The sequence below is a fragment of the Anolis carolinensis genome, chromosome 2 (genome assembly GCF_035594765.1).
Source record: "Anolis carolinensis isolate JA03-04 chromosome 2, rAnoCar3.1.pri, whole genome shotgun sequence".
NCBI classification, from domain to species: Eukaryota; Metazoa; Chordata; class Lepidosauria; order Squamata; family Dactyloidae; genus Anolis; species Anolis carolinensis.
This window is the reverse complement of record NC_085842.1, coordinates 7,984,446-8,003,882: the sequence shown is the minus strand read 5'-3', so window position 1 is coordinate 8,003,882 and position 19,437 is coordinate 7,984,446. Positions and strand designations below refer to the sequence as shown.

The 19,437-nt window shown below is 45.7% G+C and overlaps 2 protein-coding genes across 3 annotated transcripts in view; one reads left to right on the top strand and one right to left on the bottom strand.

Annotated features, from left to right (window-relative positions):
- Positions 1-4,052, bottom strand: part of cuta (cutA divalent cation tolerance homolog) — a 45,514-nt gene extending 41,462 nt beyond the window's left edge. Inside the window, exon 1 of the mRNA XM_062973035.1 lies at positions 3,846-4,052. The gene's annotated coding sequence lies outside the window, so the exon portion shown is untranslated. The remainder of the gene's footprint in view (positions 1-3,845) is intronic.
- A 349-nt stretch (positions 4,053-4,401) lies between these two features.
- wdr46 (WD repeat domain 46) overlaps positions 4,402-19,437 on the top strand; it is a 41,391-nt gene continuing 26,355 nt past the window's right edge. Inside the window, exons 1-8 of one of the 2 annotated variants that reach the window (XM_062972996.1) lie at positions 4,402-4,656; positions 7,720-7,863; positions 10,121-10,195; positions 10,287-10,399; positions 15,554-15,641; positions 15,768-15,829; positions 16,027-16,131; positions 17,746-17,896. In XM_062972996.1, coding sequence (XP_062829066.1) covers positions 4,417-4,656; positions 7,720-7,863; positions 10,121-10,195; positions 10,287-10,399; positions 15,554-15,641; positions 15,768-15,829; positions 16,027-16,131; positions 17,746-17,896 — 978 coding nt within the window. In that variant the 5' untranslated portion in view covers positions 4,402-4,416. Of the gene's footprint in view, positions 4,657-7,716; positions 7,864-10,120; positions 10,196-10,286; positions 10,400-15,553; positions 15,642-15,767; positions 15,830-16,026; positions 16,132-17,745; positions 17,897-19,437 lie in introns of both variants that reach the window. The other variant, XM_062972995.1, reaches the window with a different exon arrangement.

Sequence of the window (19,437 nt, the reverse complement as noted above, 5' to 3'; positions counted from 1 at the left end):
CTGTTTCCTCAAGCCTCGTTTTGGGAGAAACGTGCCGTACAAATACACTGTATATGCAACAAACCGAATTATATAAAATGTTGTATGTAAGACATTAACTTCTTCCCTGTCTGTATAGAGACAATAAGCAATTGTGCTTCTGTCATAAGAAGATGGTGTTCATTTTGGCTGGATTTCTCCACTTGCCTCACTTTCTTGTTTCAACTACGCGGAAAATAAGATAAAATGTGATTTTTGGGGTGGTGGGGTGGGGGATATAAAATGCTTATCTCAGATAGTGAAATATATTTTGTTTTGTGCCTTGAGGAAATTTTCTTCTGCTGGAAAAAGAAATGCTGAAATGTTGTCTTTGAAAAGTCCCCAAATTAAAAGAAATTGAGAAAGAAATAGAACTTTGGGTTGCTGTGAATTTTCCCGGCTGCCTGGCCATGTTCCAGAAGCATTCTCTCCTGACGTTTCACCCATATTTATTTATTTATTTGCTACATTTATATGCCGCCCTTCTTTCTCACCCCGAAGGGAACTCAGAGCAGCTTACAAATTAAATTTACATACAATATTATATTATTAGCATAGCACAATACTGGTAATAAATTACTATATTGTACTGTATCAATATATTGTAATATTATTAGTAATATTGCACGTAAAATATAATATATAATTAATATTATTATATTGTATTATTAGTATTATATTGTATTACAATATAATATTATAAATATATGTATATACAATATGTTATAATTATATATTATTGTATATATTATTATAATATCTATATCTATATCTATAATAAAAGTGAAATCGGAGTATGTATCAGCGTTTTGATTGGCCTGGCGGAATATGTGCTCGCGTTTTGATTGGCCGCCACTATCCCAGGCCACTGAGACCAACAGGAATGACGGATCTGCACCAAACTTGGCCCACTTCATCCCCACGATGCACTTTATGACCTGCTGCCATTTGGGGGAGGATGGACCACAGATGATGGGATTTGCAGTACTTTCAAACACTTTAACTCCCACAGACTACTGCAATGCCCACCAATGATGGAAATGGACCAAACTTGGCACACTTCATCCCCACGATGCACTTTATGACCTGCTGCCATTTGGGGGAGGATGGACCACAGATGATGGGATTTGCAGTACTTTCAAACACTTTAACTCCCACAGACTACTGCAATGCCCACCAATGATGGAAATGGACCAAACTTGGCCCACTTCATCCCCACGATGCACTTTATGACCTGCTGCCATTTGGGGGAGGATGGACCACAGATGATGGGATTTGCAGTACTTTCAAACACTTTAACTCCCACAGACTACTGCAATGCCCACCAATGATGGAAATGGACCAAACTTGGCCCACTTCATCCCCACGATGCACTTTATGACCTGCTGCCATTTGGGGGAGGATGGACCACAGATGATGGGATTTGCAGTACTTTCAAACACTTTAACTCCCACAGACTACTGCAATGCCCACCAATGATAGAAATGGACCAAACTTGGCACACTTCATCCCCACGATGCACTTTATGACCTGCTGCCATTTGGGGGAGGATGGACCACAGATGATGGGATTTGCAGTACTTTCAAACACTTTAACTCCCACAGACTACTGCAATGCCCACCAATGATAGAAATGGACCAAACTTGGCTCACTTCATCCCCACGATGCACTTTATGACCTGCTGCCATTTGGGGGAGGATGGACCACAGATGATGGGATTTGCAGTACTTTCAAACACTTTAACTCCCACAGACTACTGCAATGCCCACCAATGATAGAAATGGACCAAACTTGGCACACTTCATCCCCACGATGCACTTTATGACCTGCTGCCATTTGGGGGAGGATGGACCACAGATGATGGGATTTGCAGTACTTTCAAACACTTTAACTCCCACAGACTACTGCAATGCCCACCAATGATGGAAATGGACCAAACTTGGCACACAGAACTCCTGTCGACCCCTTTACATCCTGATGTATATTGGGGCAGGATGGACCAAGGATGATGGAATTTGCAGTACCTTCCCTCACTTCTTGAGACCACAGCAACTGCCACAAATCACAGAACTGAACCAAACCAGGCACACAGATCGCAAATGACACACTTCACATGCTGCAGCAGTTTGACGGAGGGTGGACCAAGGATGATGGGATTTGCAGTACCTTCATCCAATTCACCTCCCACAAACCACTGTAATGCCCATGAATGACAAAACTGGATCAAACTTGACACGCAGGTGCAGGGTAGCCCACTTTACATCCTGGTGCAGTTTGGGGGAGGAGGGACCGTGGATGATGGGACTTGCACTATCTTCACTCACTTCCTGGGACTACTGTGACCCCCACCAATGACTGATCAAGACCAAACTTGGCACATAGAGCCACCATGGCCCACTCTACATCTTGGTGAGATTTGAAAGAGCTTGGACCTTGGATGATGGGACTTGCAGTATGTTCACTCACTTCCCGAGACCACTGTCACCCCCATCAATGTCTCATCAAGACCAAACTTCAAATAGAGAACACCCATGACTCACTCTACACCCAGGTGCAGTTTAGAGGATGATGGACCATGCACGATGGGACTTCCAATACCTTCACTCACTTCCTGAGAGCACCGCGACCCACACAAATGACTCCTCAAGACCAAACATGGTACATGGAGCCCCCATGACCTATTCTACATACTGGCTGTGTTTGGAGGGGGATGGACACTGGACGATGGGACTTGCATATGGGAGTTGGAGCTCACCCGCACCCACTGAACCCACCTGACATTGGATATAGGCTACACTTGGAACACAGGCAAACAAGGCCTTGCTCAAATGACCCGGGCATCGCCGGGTCTCCAAGCTAGTGTGTGTGTGTGTGTGTGTGTGTGTGTGTGTGTATTATTGTGTCTGTGGCAGGCATCCTCAGAGGTTGTGAGGTCTGTTGGAAACGAGGCAAGAGGGCTTTGCATCTACAGTAGAGTCTCACTTATCCAATGTTCTGGATTATCCAACGCATTTTCATAGTCAATGTTTTCAATATATCATGATATTTTGGTGCTAAATTTGTAAATACAGTAATTACTACATAGCATTATTTCATATTGAACTACTTTTCCTGTCAAATTTGTTGTATAACATGTTTTGGTGCTTAATTTGTAAAATCATTACCTATTTTGATGTTTAATAGGCTTCTCCTTAATCCCTCCTTATTATCCAACATATCCGCTTATCCAACGTTCTGCCGGCCCGTTTATATTGGATAAGTGAGACTCTACTGTAATAATAATAATAATACTTTATTTTTGTATCCCGCCACCATCTCCTCGACGGGGCCAAGCCCAGAAAAGACAAAATATAAACAAGTTAAAATATAAAACCAAACAATAAAATAACAAGCAGAATAAAATAAAATAAAATAAATGAATTCAACTCTTGTCTGTTGGAGGCAAGTGGGAATATTAATAAGCATTGTGTAGCCTCGCAGCTTCAAAGCCTGGCTGCTTCCTGCCTGGGGAATCCTTTGTTGGGAGAAAGTGTTAGCTGGCCCTGATTGTTTCCTATCCCCGTTTTCTGAGTGTTGTTGGGTGACTCGATTCGATTAATACATCACGATAGTATTAAGAATGGTTTGATTAATTAAATAGTCTTTTCAGGACTTAAGAGTTAAGCTGCTGAGATTGCTGACCAAAAAGTTGGGTGGTTTGAATCCAGAGGGTGGGGCGAGCTCCCGTTGTTAGCCCCAGCTTCTGACAACCTAGCAGTTCGACAACATGTAAATGTGAGTAGATCAATAGGTACTGCGCCGGCTTTCGGCAACACATCAAATCTGACCTTGTTGTGAGAGCCATGGATCCGGGGATGCTGGGAAATGCTGTAATTTCTTCAAATCGCCTGTCGGGTTCGATGTTTGTGATGTCGAGGCCTATGAGGAAGCTTGGCTTGGGCCTTCCTGTGAGGTGTTTTGGACTCCAACTCCCAGCATTCCTCACGGCCTCAGGCCCTTTCCTTTTCCCCCTCAGCCGCTTAAGCGGCTGAGGGGGAAAAGGAAGGGGCCTGAGGCCGTGAGGAATGCTGGGAGTTGGAGTCCAAAACGATAGGAACACATTGAGGCCTGCACCTTTAAGACAAGCCTCGCCTCCTCCAGAGCCGCCATCTTCGATACGGGCATTTTGAAGGACCCGATGCCAGGCAATTATAGGCCTGTATTCAAATTCCGGAGTAGAATTTCCTCTTACCTTTTTTTTTTTTAGTCTGTTTCCCCGAAAAGCCTTCTTATTTAAGCTTCCCTGAGGGTGGAAACAATACAGGTTATAAATATAAAATAAAATGAGAACTTAAGATTTCGGTCCTGAAAGGACCTGGCTGTGCCCTCACTCAAAATGGCTGCCGCAAGGGGACGAAGATGGGTGAGAAGAAATGGCGCCTGCCCGTGCTCAAGATGGCGCCGCTGCGGCCGCCCTTCCTGGACGGCGATTGGAGAGGGGGGAGGAGAAGGAGGCGGGGCGTGCGCTGTGATTGGACGGGAGAGAAGGCACCCGGAAGTCTGCTTCTGAGCGCGGAATCCACGTGGGTGGGAGGCTTTTGGGGTGAATTTGGGGGAAACAGAGCAGCCATGGAGAAGGAGAAAGAGAAGCAGAAGAAGGTGAGATGGGCATTGTAATCCAAAAAGAGTAACCTTCCCAATGTAATTTGTGTGCTTGGTCGGGAGTTCTGGGAATTGTAGTCTCAATAGTATATTGCTGAATGGGGGAGCCTGGGTCTTGTAGTCCATTAGGCTTGTGTTGCTGTGTAAGGCAGGGGTCCCCAATCTTTTTAAACAGGGGGCCAGTTCACGGTCCCTCAGACCATTGGAGGGCCAGACTATAGTTTTGTTTTTTTAAAAACTATGAACAAATTCCCATGCACACCGCACATACCTTATTTTGAAGTAAAAAAAATGGGAACAAATACAGCCTCAATGTTGTTAATAATAATAATAATGTTCTGGAACACAACACACCAGACATCACAGTTGTGGAAAAGAAAAAGGTTTGGATCATTGATGTTTCCATCCCAGGTGACAGTCGCATTGAAGAAAAACAACAGGAAAAACTCAGCCACTATCAGGACCTCAAGATTGAACTTTAAAGACTCTGGCAGAAACCAGTGCAGGTGGTCCCGGTGGTGATGGGCACACTGGGTGCCATCCTAAAAGATCTCAATCAGCATTTGGAAACAATAGACATTGACAAAATCACGATCTGCCAACTGCAAAAGGCCACCCTACTGTGATCTGCGCGCATCATCCTAAAATACATCACACAGTTCTAGACACTTGGGAAGTGTTCGACTTGTGATTTTGTGATATGAAATCCAGCATATCTATCTTGCTTGCTGTGTCATACAATAATAATAATAATAATAATAATAATAATAATAATAAAAAGGTAAAGGTTTCCCCTGACGTTAAGTCCAGCCGTATCCGACTCTGAGGGTTGGTGCTCATCTCCATTTCTAAGCCGAAGAGCCGGTGTTGTCCATAGACAGCTCCAAGGTTATGTGGCCGGCATGAATGCATGGAGCGCCGTTACCTTCCCACCATGTGATCTACTCACATATGCATGTTTTCGAACTGCTAGGTTGGCAGAAGCTGGGGCTAACAGTGGGCACTCACTCCGCTCCCCGGTTTTGAACCTGTGACCTTTTGGTCCACAAGTTCAGCTGCACAGTGCGTTAACACACTGTGCTACCGGAGGCCCCAATAATAATAATAATAATAATAATAATAGAGGGTTGAAAGAGACCCCTTGGGCCATTTAGTCCAAACCCCTTCTGCCTTTGTGCACTAAAAGCACTAGCAAAGCACCCCTTAATAATTAATAATTAATTAAATAATAATTAAAATGCCTCCTCAGTGGAGGAGGAGTGAGCCGCCTCGGGGGCCGGATAAATGGCTTCGATGGGCCGCATGTGGCCCCCGGGCCTTAGTTTGGGGACCCCTGGTGTAAGGGATGCTGGGAGTGGCAGTGCAAGGAAAGCAACTGTATCTTATCTATCTTGTCAATGGCTGGATGGGGGATTCTGGGAATTGTAATCCAAAAGAGTCACTGTTTGTATAATAATATGTAGAAATAATCACATTGTAATATCATAATATTAATATCTATATATATAAAAATGTTATGTGCGTTCTTCCCATGGAGTAAACAACAAAACCACTGAACCAAGTCACACCAAATTTGGCCACAAACGACATAGTCATCCAAAATATGTCTTTCAAACAAAAAAACCTAGAAAAATAAAGACCAAATTAGAGGACGAGGAAAAGCCGTTTGCCCCCCTAAATGCCAATTAGAAGGGTATGCCCCGCCCACTCCGTCTCCTAGCAAACCACTCAGCCATAATGGAGCTCAGGGCTTCTTCACTCAGGCCTCTTCCACACTGCCTATAAAATACAGATTATCTTATTTGAACTGGATTATATGCCAGTGTAGACTAAAGGCTCTTCCACACACCTATATATCCCAGAATGCCAAAGCACATAATCCACAGTATCTGCTTTAAACTGGATTATCTTGAGCAGCAAGGCTATTCAGTGCAATTCAAACTGGCCAAAAACCATTCCCCTAGAACGCAAGAATTATACCATATTGTATATACATAATATTCATAATATTATATTGTAATACGATATAATACTAATAATACAACATAATAATATTAATTATATATTATATTTTACATGTAATATTACAAATAATATTACAATATATTAATACAGTACAATATAGTAATTTATTACCAGTATTGTACTATGCTAATAATATAATATTGTATGTAAATTTAATTTGTAAGCCGCTCTGAGTCCCCTTCGGGATGAGAAGGGCGGCATATAAATGTAGCAAATAAATAAATAAAATAATAAGGACCCAGCCTTCCAAGCAGCAAGCCTATTCCATTGTATTCCAGCTCACCAAACAAGGATTTGCATAAGAAGAAAACAGCCAGGCTTTGAGGTTGCAAGGCTATTCACTGCAATTCCACCTGGCCAACAAATGATTCCCATAAGCCACAGCAATGCGTGGCCAGGCAAAGCTAGTCTATATATATAAAAGGGTAATGAAATTTCGGCCTAGGACAAAACAACAAAACTACACATCCCAGAAACACTAAACTTGGCAGCACAACCCCTCATCCATGCCTCTGCGTTCATACAACGAAAAGAAAAGAAAAATAAAGTCCAAATTAGAGGGAGAGCAATAATCGTTTTTATCCAATTGCTGCCAGCAATAACAATAATAATCAGATGTGGATCAGGCATGGGCAAACCTTGGCCCTCCAGGTATTTTGCACAACCAGTAGCCTGTTAGGAATGATGGGAGTTGAAGTCCAAAACACCCGGCGGGCCAAAGTTTGCCCATGCCTAGATGTGAATGCACAGCCTTTATCCCTTTCGGAATTACTCTTATGTTTAATTGATATTCCAACTTTGTCCTGATAGAAGAACACAGGCAACTGATCACAACAATGGAGTAAAAGCTGTTGGGTATTTTGGTAAAATAAACAACTCAAGTATCTCTTGGACCCTATTAAATGCCAAATCTTTTAGGAGCATCAGATCATGTTAATGATCAGAAGGACTCCGAATCCCATCTGCCTGATCCCTGGCGCCACATGAAGGCCCTTTTCCTCCACCTTCTGACCCCTGTTCCTTTCTCCATAGAAGAAGCCCCTCCGGAGATATTGGGAGGCCGGAGCGGAAGCGGTCAGCGACCCAAAGGCCGTTGAGCCCCAGCTGGACGATGGGAGGCCGACGAAGAAGAGGGCGGCGAGGGATGGAGGCCGGGCCCAGACGGGGGGCATCTCTGGGGTAAGGATTTGGGGAAGGCAGTTCTGCTAAGATGTGTCCTCTCGCGCAATCTGTAGGTGCTCCTCGGTGGCCATTTATGTATGTACTGAGACTAGAGAGCAGCCTTATCAGGTCAATTTGGGTGAGTGAGACCAATAATAATAATAATAATAATAACTTTATTTTTATACCCCGCCTCTATCTCCCCAAAGGGGACTCAGGGCGGCTCACATGGGGCCAAGCCCGAATAAAAACAATCTATATATATAAAAGAGTGATGGCATCACGGCGACCCACAAAACAACAAAACTACAGGCCCCCCAACCTCGAAATTTGACAACACAACCCATCATCCACGCCTCTAGGTTGATACAACAAAAAGAAAGAAAAATAAAGTCCTAATTAGAGGGAGAGCAATAATCATTTTTATCCAACTGCTGCCAGTTTAGAGGGCTAATCTCTGCCCACTTGGTCTCCTAGCAACCAACTCAGCCAAGGGACAGCCAGGGTTCAGTTAGGGGACAGGCAGACTTAGGCCTCACTTAGGCTTCTTCCACAGATTATCTAATTTGCACTGGATTATATGGCAGTGTAGACTCAAGGCCCTTCCATACAGCTATATAACCCATTTATAATAATAATAATAATAATAATTTTATTCTTGTACCCTGCCCCATCTCCCCGAAGGGACTCGGGGCGGCTCACATGGGGCCTTGCCCAACATCACAATATAAAATCAAAACAAAAACACAAATTTACAACAATAAATCAACAATATCGGTAAAACAATCGAAAAGGACAATCTTACAAGATAAAATGTTAAAACAGGTATATCCAATCTTATATTATCTACTTTGCACTGGATTATCTTCACACTGCCATATAATCCACTTCAGTGTGCATTTTATACAGCTGTGAAGAAGGGGCCTCATATAATCCACTTCTAAGCAGATAATATAAGATTATCAATATACAGTAGAGTCTCACTTATCCAACGTAAACAGGCCGGCAGGATAAGTGAATATGCTGGATAATAAGAAGGGATTCAGGAAAAACTGACTAAAGGCCGCAGGTTTGAATTGGGGGAGCGGAGAGAGCCCCCACTGTTAGCCCCAGCTTCTGCCAACCCAGAAGTTCAAAAACATGCAAATGTGAGTGCATCAATAGGTACTGCTCCGGTGGGAAGGTAACGCCTCTCCATGCAGTTAAAACACAACAGTAGACAAGAGACATGCACAATTATAAAAATTTAAACATTACCCATTACAGTACAAGGTTGTAAAAGTAGACTGGGTAAGGTGAACCATATAAATATTGTAAACACGAGGTGACTGATAAAGTGCTACAAATTCTTGGAAGTGCCAATTGGGATGGGAGTAGACCCTGTGTCTATATCAAGTTGACAAAGGTAATAAGGGCAAACCGGTATAAGAATGGTCACAGATACAGGATTGTGATGGGGATGAGCAGCCTTTATCCAAAGGCCTGAGTGAAGATCAAGACCATGTCATCGGCGTATAATAGAACGGAAATTTTCCTGGGAAAATATTCTGGCCTGAAGAGTTCAGGTATTATGTTATTCACTTATGATGAACAAACTTCGGCCCTCCCTCTGGGTGTTTTGGACTCCAACTCCCACCATTCCTCACAGCCTCAGGCCCCTTCCTTTTTCCCCTCAGCCGCTTAAGCGGCTGAGGGGAAAAAGGAAGGGGCCTGAGGCTGTGAGGAATGGTGGGAGTTGGAGTCCAAAACACTTGCCCATGCCTGGTCTAAGCATTGAATAGGGCCAGGCTGACCGGTTCGAAGCCCGAGTCCGATTGAGCACCCGATTGCCAAATCGCCTAGCGTACTGTCCACCTAAGCAGTTCGAAAACAGCTGCCGCTGTGAGTAGAGATAATGCGGGGAGGTTAATTTAATTTACGACACCATAAAAATGCTGGCAATCAAGGAGCAAGGAGGAAAGACTACGGTCAAAAAGGACTGGGTGTCATAGTGGATGAAGCAACAGCTCCCCCTGTGGCCGGAATCGAGCATAACCTGAAAAAATGTTGAATTACCTCTACTGTCTGTGTGTGTGTGTGTGTGTTGTATGCCTAAAAATTGCCTCTGTGTCTGTCTATATATGTCGTATGTCCAATGGTATTGAATGTTTGCCGTGTATATGAGCATTGTGATCCGCTCTTGACGAGGGCAGAATATAAATACTGTAAATAAATAAGTAAATAAACAAACAAAACATGTATGTCTATAGATCTTATTTCTCCTTTTCCGTTGCAGAAAGTGGACCCTTTTCCTGGCCCGGCGGTCGTCCCTCTGGAGCGGATGGAAAAGTTCAAGCGAGGGACCAAGCAGGTGAGGCCTTTTGCCCCCTCCCCAAAACCCTTGACCCTTGGATTTGACCCCCTCTGACCCCCCTCGCCCCCTCTTTTCTCCTCCTCCGCAGGGTCCGGTCCAAGACCGGCGGCTGAAGCGCAGGCTGACCGCTCAGGAGGAGAAGGCCCAGTTGGCCGCCAAGCAAGCCGCTCGGATGGAGCTGCTCCTCCTGGAGGAACCCGGGTAACGGAACCGTAGTAATAGTAACATCTGTATTATTAGTATTAGAATATATTGTATATTATCTTGGGTCCCCGGCATTGCCCGGGTTATTTGGAAAAGTCACTTTTTAATTGTATGATATGCATAAGGTTGTGGGCGAACTACAACTCACATCATGCCAGGTGAGCCCCAAGAAACTCCATCAGTACCTGGGCAAGTTTGCTCTGGATGCTCACCAAAGGGTGCTCACCAATGCGTCGTCTTCATCATGGAAAGAAGTGACAAGTGGAGTGCCACAAGCAGGGCTCCGTCCTGGGCCCGGTTCTATTCAGGATCTTTATTAACGACTTAGACGAAGGGTTAGAAGGCACGATCATCAAGTTTGCAGACGACACCAAACTGGGAGGGATAGCTAACACTCCAGAAGACAGGAGCAGAATTCAAAACGATCTTGACAGACTAGAGAGATGATTGGCCAAAACTAACAAAATGAAGTTCAACAGGGACAAATGCAAGATACTTCACTTCGGCAGAAAAAATGGAAATCAAAGATACAGAATGGGGGACGAGGCCTGGCTTGACAGCAGTGTGTGCGAAAAAGACCTTGGAGTCCTCGTGGGGAAGAAGGTGAACATGAGCCAACAATGTGATGCGGCTGCTAAAAAAGCCAATGGGATTCTGTCCTGCATCAATAGGGGAATAACGTCTAGATCCAGGGAAGTCCTGCTCCCCCTTATTCTATTCTGCCTTGGTCAGGCCACACCTGGAATCACACTGTGTCCAATTTTGGGCACCACAGTTGAAGGGAGATGTTGACAAGCTGGAAAGCGTCCAGAGGAGGGCGACTAAAATGATGAAGGGTCTGGAGAACAAGCCCTATGAGGAGCGGCTTAAAGAGCTGGGCATGTTTAGCCTGCAGAAGAGAAGGCTGAGAGGAGACATGATAGCCATGTACAAATACGTGAGGGGAAGTCCTAGGGAGGAGGGAGGGAGCTTCCTTTCTGCTGCCCTGCAGACTAGGACACAAGGGAACAAGGGCTTCAAACTACAGGAAAGGAAGGAGATTCCACCTGAACATCAGGAAGAACTTCCTCCCTGTGAGAAGGGCTGTTCACCAGTGGAACTCTCTCCCCGGGGCCGTGGTGGAGGCTCCTTTCTTGGAGGCTTTTAAGCAGAGGCTGGATGGCCATCTGTCGGGGGTGCTTTGAATGCGATTTCCTGCTTCTTAGCAGGGGGTTGGACTAGATGGCCCATGTGGTCTCTTCCAACTCTACTATTCTATGATTCTATGATTCTATGGATGCTTCATTGGTGGGGTTGAGTGTCCTCTCTGGCCGTAGGGTGAACTACAACTCCCGCCATGGTGAGCCAGTCCCCTCAAACCCCTCCAACAGGTTGAGTGAGTCATGTGGGTTCTGTGTGCCAAGTTTGGTCCAGGTCCATCATCGGTGGAGGTCACGGTTTCCCTGGTTGTGGGTGAACTACAACTCCCAGAAAGGTAGGCCAGTTCCCCCCAATCCCTTCCAGTAATCAAATTTTAGCGTATCGGGTATGCGTTCCAAGTTTGGTCCAGATCCATCGGATCCAGAGTGCGCTCTAGATGTAGGTGGACTACAAATCCCACAAGTCAAGGTTAATTTACCCCAAAGACCTCCAGTATTTTTTTGCTATTTATGGGGGCCCTGTATGCCCTTTTTGGTCCAATTCCATCTTTGGTGGAGTTCAGAGTGCTCACTGATTGCAGGTAAACTATACATCCCAGGACCTACAACTCCAAAATGTCCAGACCAGTTTCCTTCAAAATCCACCAGTATAGAAATGTGGGCATTTTGGGTCTGCATGCCAAGTTTGGTCCGATTCCATCCTAGTTTGGGTTCATAGTGCGCTCTAGATGTAGGTGAACTACAACTCCTCTAAATCTCTCCAAAGACCTCCAGTATTTTTTCCTGGTCATGGGGGTTCTGTGTGCCAAGTGAGTTGCAAGTCCATCGTTGGTGGAGTTCAGAGAGCAGTTCTTTTTTCACTTTTATTATGTGTATAGATTGTGGGCCTTGCCCCATGTAAGCCTCCTCGAGTCCCTTCGGGGAGATGGAGGCGGGGTACAAAAATAAAGTTATCTATATATATAAAAGGGTAATGAAATTTCGGCCTAGGACAAAACAACAAAACAACACATCCCAGAAACACTAAACTTGGCAGCACAACCCCTCACCCATGCCTCTACGTTCATACAACAAAAAGAAAAGAAAAATAAAGTCCTAATTAGAGGGAGAGGAATAATTGTTTTTATCCAATTGCTGCCAGTTAGAAGGCTAAGCTCCGCCCACTTGGTCTCCTAGCAACCTACTCAGCCCAACAGATGGCCACCCAGCCTCTCAATAATAATAATAATAATAATAATAATAATAATAATAATAATAATAATTGTCGCGCTCACTTCAAACGATCAGCATGAACGCAGATCAAAGACAGCTGCTATCAAAACCAATCTTTATTGAAGAATACACGACTTGGGAAAAGTCGAGAATGACATAATGTTTACATACAATCAATTTTATTACCTTTGCTACTACGTCACATCACACGTAAATATCATCACCAAACCCCACCCCCTGTATCACATTTCTACCATTTCCACACAAACTACTCATTATAATTGTTTTGATTTTCACTCCACAAGTTCCCATGCTCTGCTGCCAGGTGTTTTCATGAGCCGTCAAGGAGTGCTCTTTGTTATGGCTCCAATTCCAGAGCTTGCAGACTCAGCTCTGGGAATTGGCCCCATGACAAATAATAATAATAATAATAAATACAATCTTAAGGTTAGCAGATACCCCTAAGGATCATCCAGTTCAACTTCCTTCGACCACGCAGGAGGACACAATCCAAGCACTCCTGACAGATGGCCATCCTGCCTCAACAAGTTCTCACCAACACCACCAGACAACGCCACAGCAACACGTGGCTGGGCACAGCTAGTATTATTATAATATTTTGCTGATGTTGTCCACAAGTTGTAAGTGAATGATAGACGTCTTCCATCCTGGAATATCGTGGCTCCACCTCTGTTTCCTGGACCAGATGTTGACTCTTCTTGATTGGTGTTGGCCTTGTATTGACTTCCTTCTTAACAGTTATAAACATTTCCTTAACTTGATGTAAACATTTCTCTTATCACTGTCACAGTTCTTATCACAGTTAGCAGGCAGGTCAACTATATCAGCTCTTATTCACAACTTTTAATTACAGTTCAGCAAGCAGGTAGTTAGTCATTGCAGGGCTTAATATTTCTGAACGGTGTTTCCAGAATTAGCTCTCATTCCTTCCTTTCCTCCATACAGTTCCATTCAATCCCTATATTCATATTTCATCTTGTGATATATATTCATATTTCATCTCCCCAAATTTCTCTACTTTCAGCTGTGGCTGTTTTCGAACTGCTTAGGTGGACACTAAGCTAGGCTATTAAATGGTCGGGTGCTCAATCCAACCAGGGCTTCGAAATTGCGACCTTTCAGTCAGCAGTGATTTATTGCTGCTGGCGATTAACCAACCTGGCCCTGAATAGTGGGACCTATAGCTGTTTGTGGAAGTGGAAATGGACACCTGTTAGGGATTCCTCTTCTTCAGAAGAGGAAGGGGAGCAGGAAAGTGTTCATGAATCTGAGGGTGAGTGGGCATCTGAGTAGGAGATTTTGCAAGTACCCACTTTTCAGGAGAGGCAAAACAGAGCAGAGATGTTCAGCTAGAATAGCTGCCAGAAATACAGCTGAATAATTAGGAACTGCCCTATCAGCTGTGAGGGGATTCAGGGCTATAAAGCAGAAGCAGGTGCAGCCAGCTCTTGCTGGTAACAAACTGACTCTAAAGCCTAAGCACCCACCCTGGCTTCCTTCAAAAAGCAGCTTAAAACCTGGCTCTTCCGCTGCGCCTTTGGATAACCGAGCCCATAGCTATAGTAGTTGCACAGGCCATCTCTTTGACTTGAAACATTGCACTTTATTCCACTGACCCAAAGCATCTTAGAATATAACATTGTATTTTAGTTCTAGTGGTCCCTCCAGGCCATCCTTGTTACCAGGTGAGTGTATAGCGGAACCAGCAACGTCCAGTTAACACCATGTGCAAAAGACTCAGACCAGGCAGAGGAATTAAAAGAACAAAAGGAAACTTTATTTGTTGAGTTGAAGTCAAATAAACAGTTCAGCAATCATACAATGTCCTTGTAGTTGCATGGGATCAATAACTAATCAATCAGCATTCAATATATATCCAGCATAGCATATTTAAATTGCTACTTGACCGTAGCTATTAGAGAGCCTGTCTTTTTCTGTGCTCTCCCAGCAAGCTCAAATTCCAACTGACAAATCCATCTGCCAGCAAACAGACACATTGTTTTGAGGTGTGGCCTTGCCTCTGCAAAGCTGAGCTCTTTTGCAGAGATCTCCTGCAAACAACCTTGCAAGGATTTCTTTACACACACACACACACACATAGCAATTTGGCGCAATAATCCTCTCCTCCATCCCAGTGGTCTTTTTTCTTTTCAGATTCATATGTTATTTGAGTGATTATATTCCTTCTGTTTATGTGATTGTTTTAGTCAATTGTTATGTTTTGTTTTTGTTTTTAATTCTTATAGCGTTTTATAGTGTTTTCAGTGTTTTATTGTACAATGTTTTATGCTGATTTTATATTGGAAACTGCCCTGAGTCCCTTTTGGGAGAGAGGGAGGTATACAAATAAACTTTTACTTATTTACTTACTAAGCCTTTGCTCCCCTTGTGCCTGGTTCAAGTCTGCATCTGGCAAACTGCTCCTAAGGATTTGTTTCTGGTTTTTTTTTTTTTTGTCTGAAGTAAGACTGCTATTTGATTTGGGAATTTATCAGAGACTAAGAACTGTATTTGCCATAAGACTTCCTTGCTTCATTTTGCATTATTCCATTGCGTGTGCTGTTCTTTATGTTTTGCTGAAGTAAAGCAGTTTTCATTGACTTACCACAGTGTTTTAAGGCTGTTCTTGAGAGTCAAAACAGGACAACACCCCAGCCACACACATGCAGATATATTTTCACTTTTTTTTATGACCATGAAACATGACGACAGATGGGACGTGTAGTCCATAGGCCCTCCCTGGGTATATAACCCTTCATTCCCCCCTTTTTTTTTGTAGTTTCCTGGAGGGTGACGAGGGGGAGGATACTTGCACCGTCTCCCAGGCGGACATCGCGGAGGCCGTGGACCTGGCCGCTGGAGCCAAGGTGGGGGCAGGTGGAGGGGTCCCTGGGGCCCACGGAGGGGAGGGGCTTCCCTTTGGGGACCCCGACCCTTCCTCACCGGGGCCTTGCTTGCTTGCTTGCTTTCTTTCTCCCCTCCTTCCAAAACAGCACTTTGAGCTGAGGCTGGAGCAGTTCGGGCCTTACCGGCTGAGCTACACACGCAACGGCAGGTAAGCATCTCAAGGGAGTCCCGCATGGGACAACTTGGGCCCTCCCTCCAGGGGTTTTGGACTCCAACTCCCACCATTCCTCACAGCCTACCGGCTGTGAGGAATGGTGGGAGTTGGAGTCCAAAACCCCTGGAGGGAGGGCCCAAGTTGTCCCATGCCTGACGTAGGCTGTGTCCCGTTTCTTTGTCCGTCCTCAGGCAGCTCCTCCTGGGGGGCCGCAGGGGCCACGTGGCCGCCCTCGACTGGCACACCAAGGCCCTGATGGGCGAGATCAACGTCATGGAGTCCCTCACCGACGTCACGTGAGTAGTCACACGGGAAAGGACACGGGGGCCGGCCCCAATGGCGTGGGGCAAGATGGCCGACGTCTCGCTTGTGCCCCCGGGGACGACGGGATGGAGGGCGGCCCCCTTCTGCCTACTCACCCCCCACCTCTTCTCCCCACTTCCTCTCTGCTTCCCCCACTTCCCCACATCCCTCCTTCCCCCCATTCTTTCCCCACTTCCATCTTTCACTGATACTCTTCCTCCCTTCCTTCCTTCCTTCCTCCCTTCCTTCCTTCCTCCCTCCCTTCCTTCCTCCCTTCCTTCCTCCCTTCCTCCCTTCCTTCCTTCCTCCCTCCCTCCCTCCCTCCCTTCCTTCCTCCCTTCCTCCCTTCCTTCCTTCCTTCCTTCCTTTCTCCCTTGCTTTCGTTCATATTCCTTTCTTCCTTCTTTTCCTTTTGTTCTCTTCCCTTCTTGACCTGGCTTCCATCCCTTTGTTTCCCTTCTTTTGTTTCTCTTCCTTTCTATCCCATTCCTTCACACTGCTTCCCCATTCGCTTCTCTTACTTCCTTCTCTCTCCTCCCACCTTTCTTCCTTCCTCTTCCCACATCCTCCTTCCTTCCTTCTTTCCCTCCTTCCCCCTTCCTTCCCTTCTCTCCTCACTTCCTCTTTCCTTCCTCTCCCCACTTCTTCCTTCCTTCCTTCCTTCCTTTCCCACTTCCTCCTTTCTTTCTTCCTTCCTCTGTTCCTCCCTCCCTTTCTTCCTTTTCCCACTTCCTCTTTCCTTCCTCTCCCCACTTCCTTCTTCCTTCCTTCCTTCCTTCCTTCCTTTCCCACTTCCTCCTTTCTTTCTTCCTTCCTCTGTTCCTCCCTCCCTTCCTTCCTTTTCCCACTTCCTCTTTCCTTCTTTCCTCTCCCCACTTCCTTCTTCTGTCCTTCCTTTCCTCTTTTTCCTCACTTCCTTCCTCTCCCCCTCCCCCTCCTTCTTTCCCCTCCTTCTTTCCTTCCTTCCTTCCTTCCCCTTCTCCTTCCTCGCTCCTTACTTCTTTTTCCCACTTCCTCTTTCCTTCCTTCCTTCCTTCCTTCCTTCCTTCCTTCCTTCCCCTGCTCTTTCCTTGCTCCTTTCCACTTCCTCTTTCCTTCCTCCCTCTCCTCACTTCCTTCTTTCCTTCCTTCCTTCCCTTTCTCCTTCCTTGCTCCCTTCTTCCTTTTCCCACTTCCTCTTTCCTTCCTTCCTCTCCTCACTTCCTCCTTCCTTCCTCTCCCCGTGTGTCCCCCCTTCTTCCTCCCTCCCTCCTTCTCCCCCTTCCTTCCTTCCTTCCCCTGCTCCTTCCTCGCTCCTTTCTTCCTTTTCCCACTTCCTCTTTCCTTCCTTCCTCTCCTCACTTCCTCCTTCCTTCCTTCCTTCCTTCCTTCCTTCCTTCCTTCCTTCCTTCCTTCTTCTCCCCATCTTTCCCCTCCTCCCTCCTTCTTCTCCCCCCTTCCTTCCTTCCTCTCCTCACTTCCTCCTTCCTTCCTTCCTTCCTTCCTTCTTCTCCCCATCTTTCCCCTCCTCCCTCCTTCTTCTCCCCCCTTCCTTCCTTCCTCCCTTACTTCCCCTCCCCACTTCCTAACCCCACTTCCTCCCCACTTCCTCCCCGTCCCCTGCGCAGGTGGCTGCACTCGGAGTCCCTCTTCGCGGCCTCCCAGGGGCGCTGGCTCTACATCTACGACGGCCAGGGTGTGGAGCTGCACTGCCTCAAGCGCTTCCATCGCGTCCAGCGCATGGAGTTCCTGCCCTTCCACTTCCTCTTGGCCACCGCCGTGAGTCTGGGAGGGGCAGGCGGGTGGGCAAGGGGGACAGACATGGGGGGACATGTGGGGGGGGGAGAGAGGGAACCGACCCCTGGACTCCCCCCCCCCAAGGTGCCCCCTCTTCTCTTCCTTCTCTCTTTTCTCCCTCTCCCTTTCCTCTTTTCCTCTTCTCTCCTCCTTCTCTTCCCTTTTCTCTTTTTCTCTATCCTTTTCGTTTCCTCCTTCTTCCCCTTCTTGTCTCTCTTTCCTTTTCCCCTCTTTTTATCTTCCTTCCTGTAACAACTGCCACCAATTTGTAGCGATGCAACCACTAAAGACGCAGGGAGACATTTACTTTTCTTTAAAGGGTAGCGTCACTTGGCTTAGAATATATGTAGCAGAGGCTTGGATGTTGGAAGAACAATAACAAGTTTATTCAGGTACAGAGCGTAGTGGTTTCAATGTTGCTTCTCACTTAGAGGTACACTTTCTTCAACAGTTACAATAATAACATATGATGGATTCCCTCTCAAAGGAATTTCTTCTTCCCTTGAGCAGTTTAAACCTTTTTCTTCTCTTACAACCGATGCTATTAACTGATCACTTTGGATCTAACTGGAATTGCTTCCCTTTACCACTCAGACTCTACCAATAAACCCAAGTAAGTCACTTGGCTTGCCTAAACTGGCACTACTAGAGATCTGAGCTACCCTGTTTTCCCTAACCTGAAACCAGTCTCTTCCCTGTGACTCTCAGATCACAGACTAAGATTTGAACTTCCCTGTGATTCCCCTGATCACAGACTGAACTCTTTTTTCAAATTCTGCTCTCTTTTTCCAAACAGCAGTTGGCTCCGCCTACGTTTCTATGGCAACCTGCCTCAGAATGCTGAGCTGGCCACCATCGCCCACACACTGATAACTCTAATACTTGCCCATTCCAAACATATACCTATAATTAAACATAACAACTGTAAACCAAAATGTACACTTCACCACACTTCCTTTCTCTCCTTTTCCTCTATCCTCCTTTCCTTCCATCCTCCAACTTTCCTCTTTCCTTCTCTTCTTCAGAAGGGCCGGGCTGTGGTGCAGCTGGCTAGTAACCAGCTGCTATAAATCACTACTGACCGAGAGGTCATGAGTTCGAAGCCCGGGTCGGGTTAAGCCTCCGACCATTAATAGCCCCGGCTTGCTGTTGACCTATGCAGCCCCGAAAGACAGTTGCACCTGTCAATTAGGGAAATTTAGGGACGCTTTATGCGGGAGGCTAATTTACAACACCATTAAACTGCCAGCAAAACACGAGGAGAGGAATGAGGAAGTACAGCCACTAGTGGACGGTGAAGCAACAGCTCCCCCTGTGGCCGGAATCGTGAAGCTGGAAAAATGTTAAAAATGCCTCTGTGTCTGTCTAATGTATGTTGTTGTCTATTGGCATTGAATGTTTGCCATATATGTGTTCATTGTAATCCGCCCTGAGTCCCCTTCGGGGTGAGAAAGAAGAGAGGAATATAAATATTGTAAATAAATAAATAAATAAATTTGCCACTTTGGGCCTGTGGTTCTGTG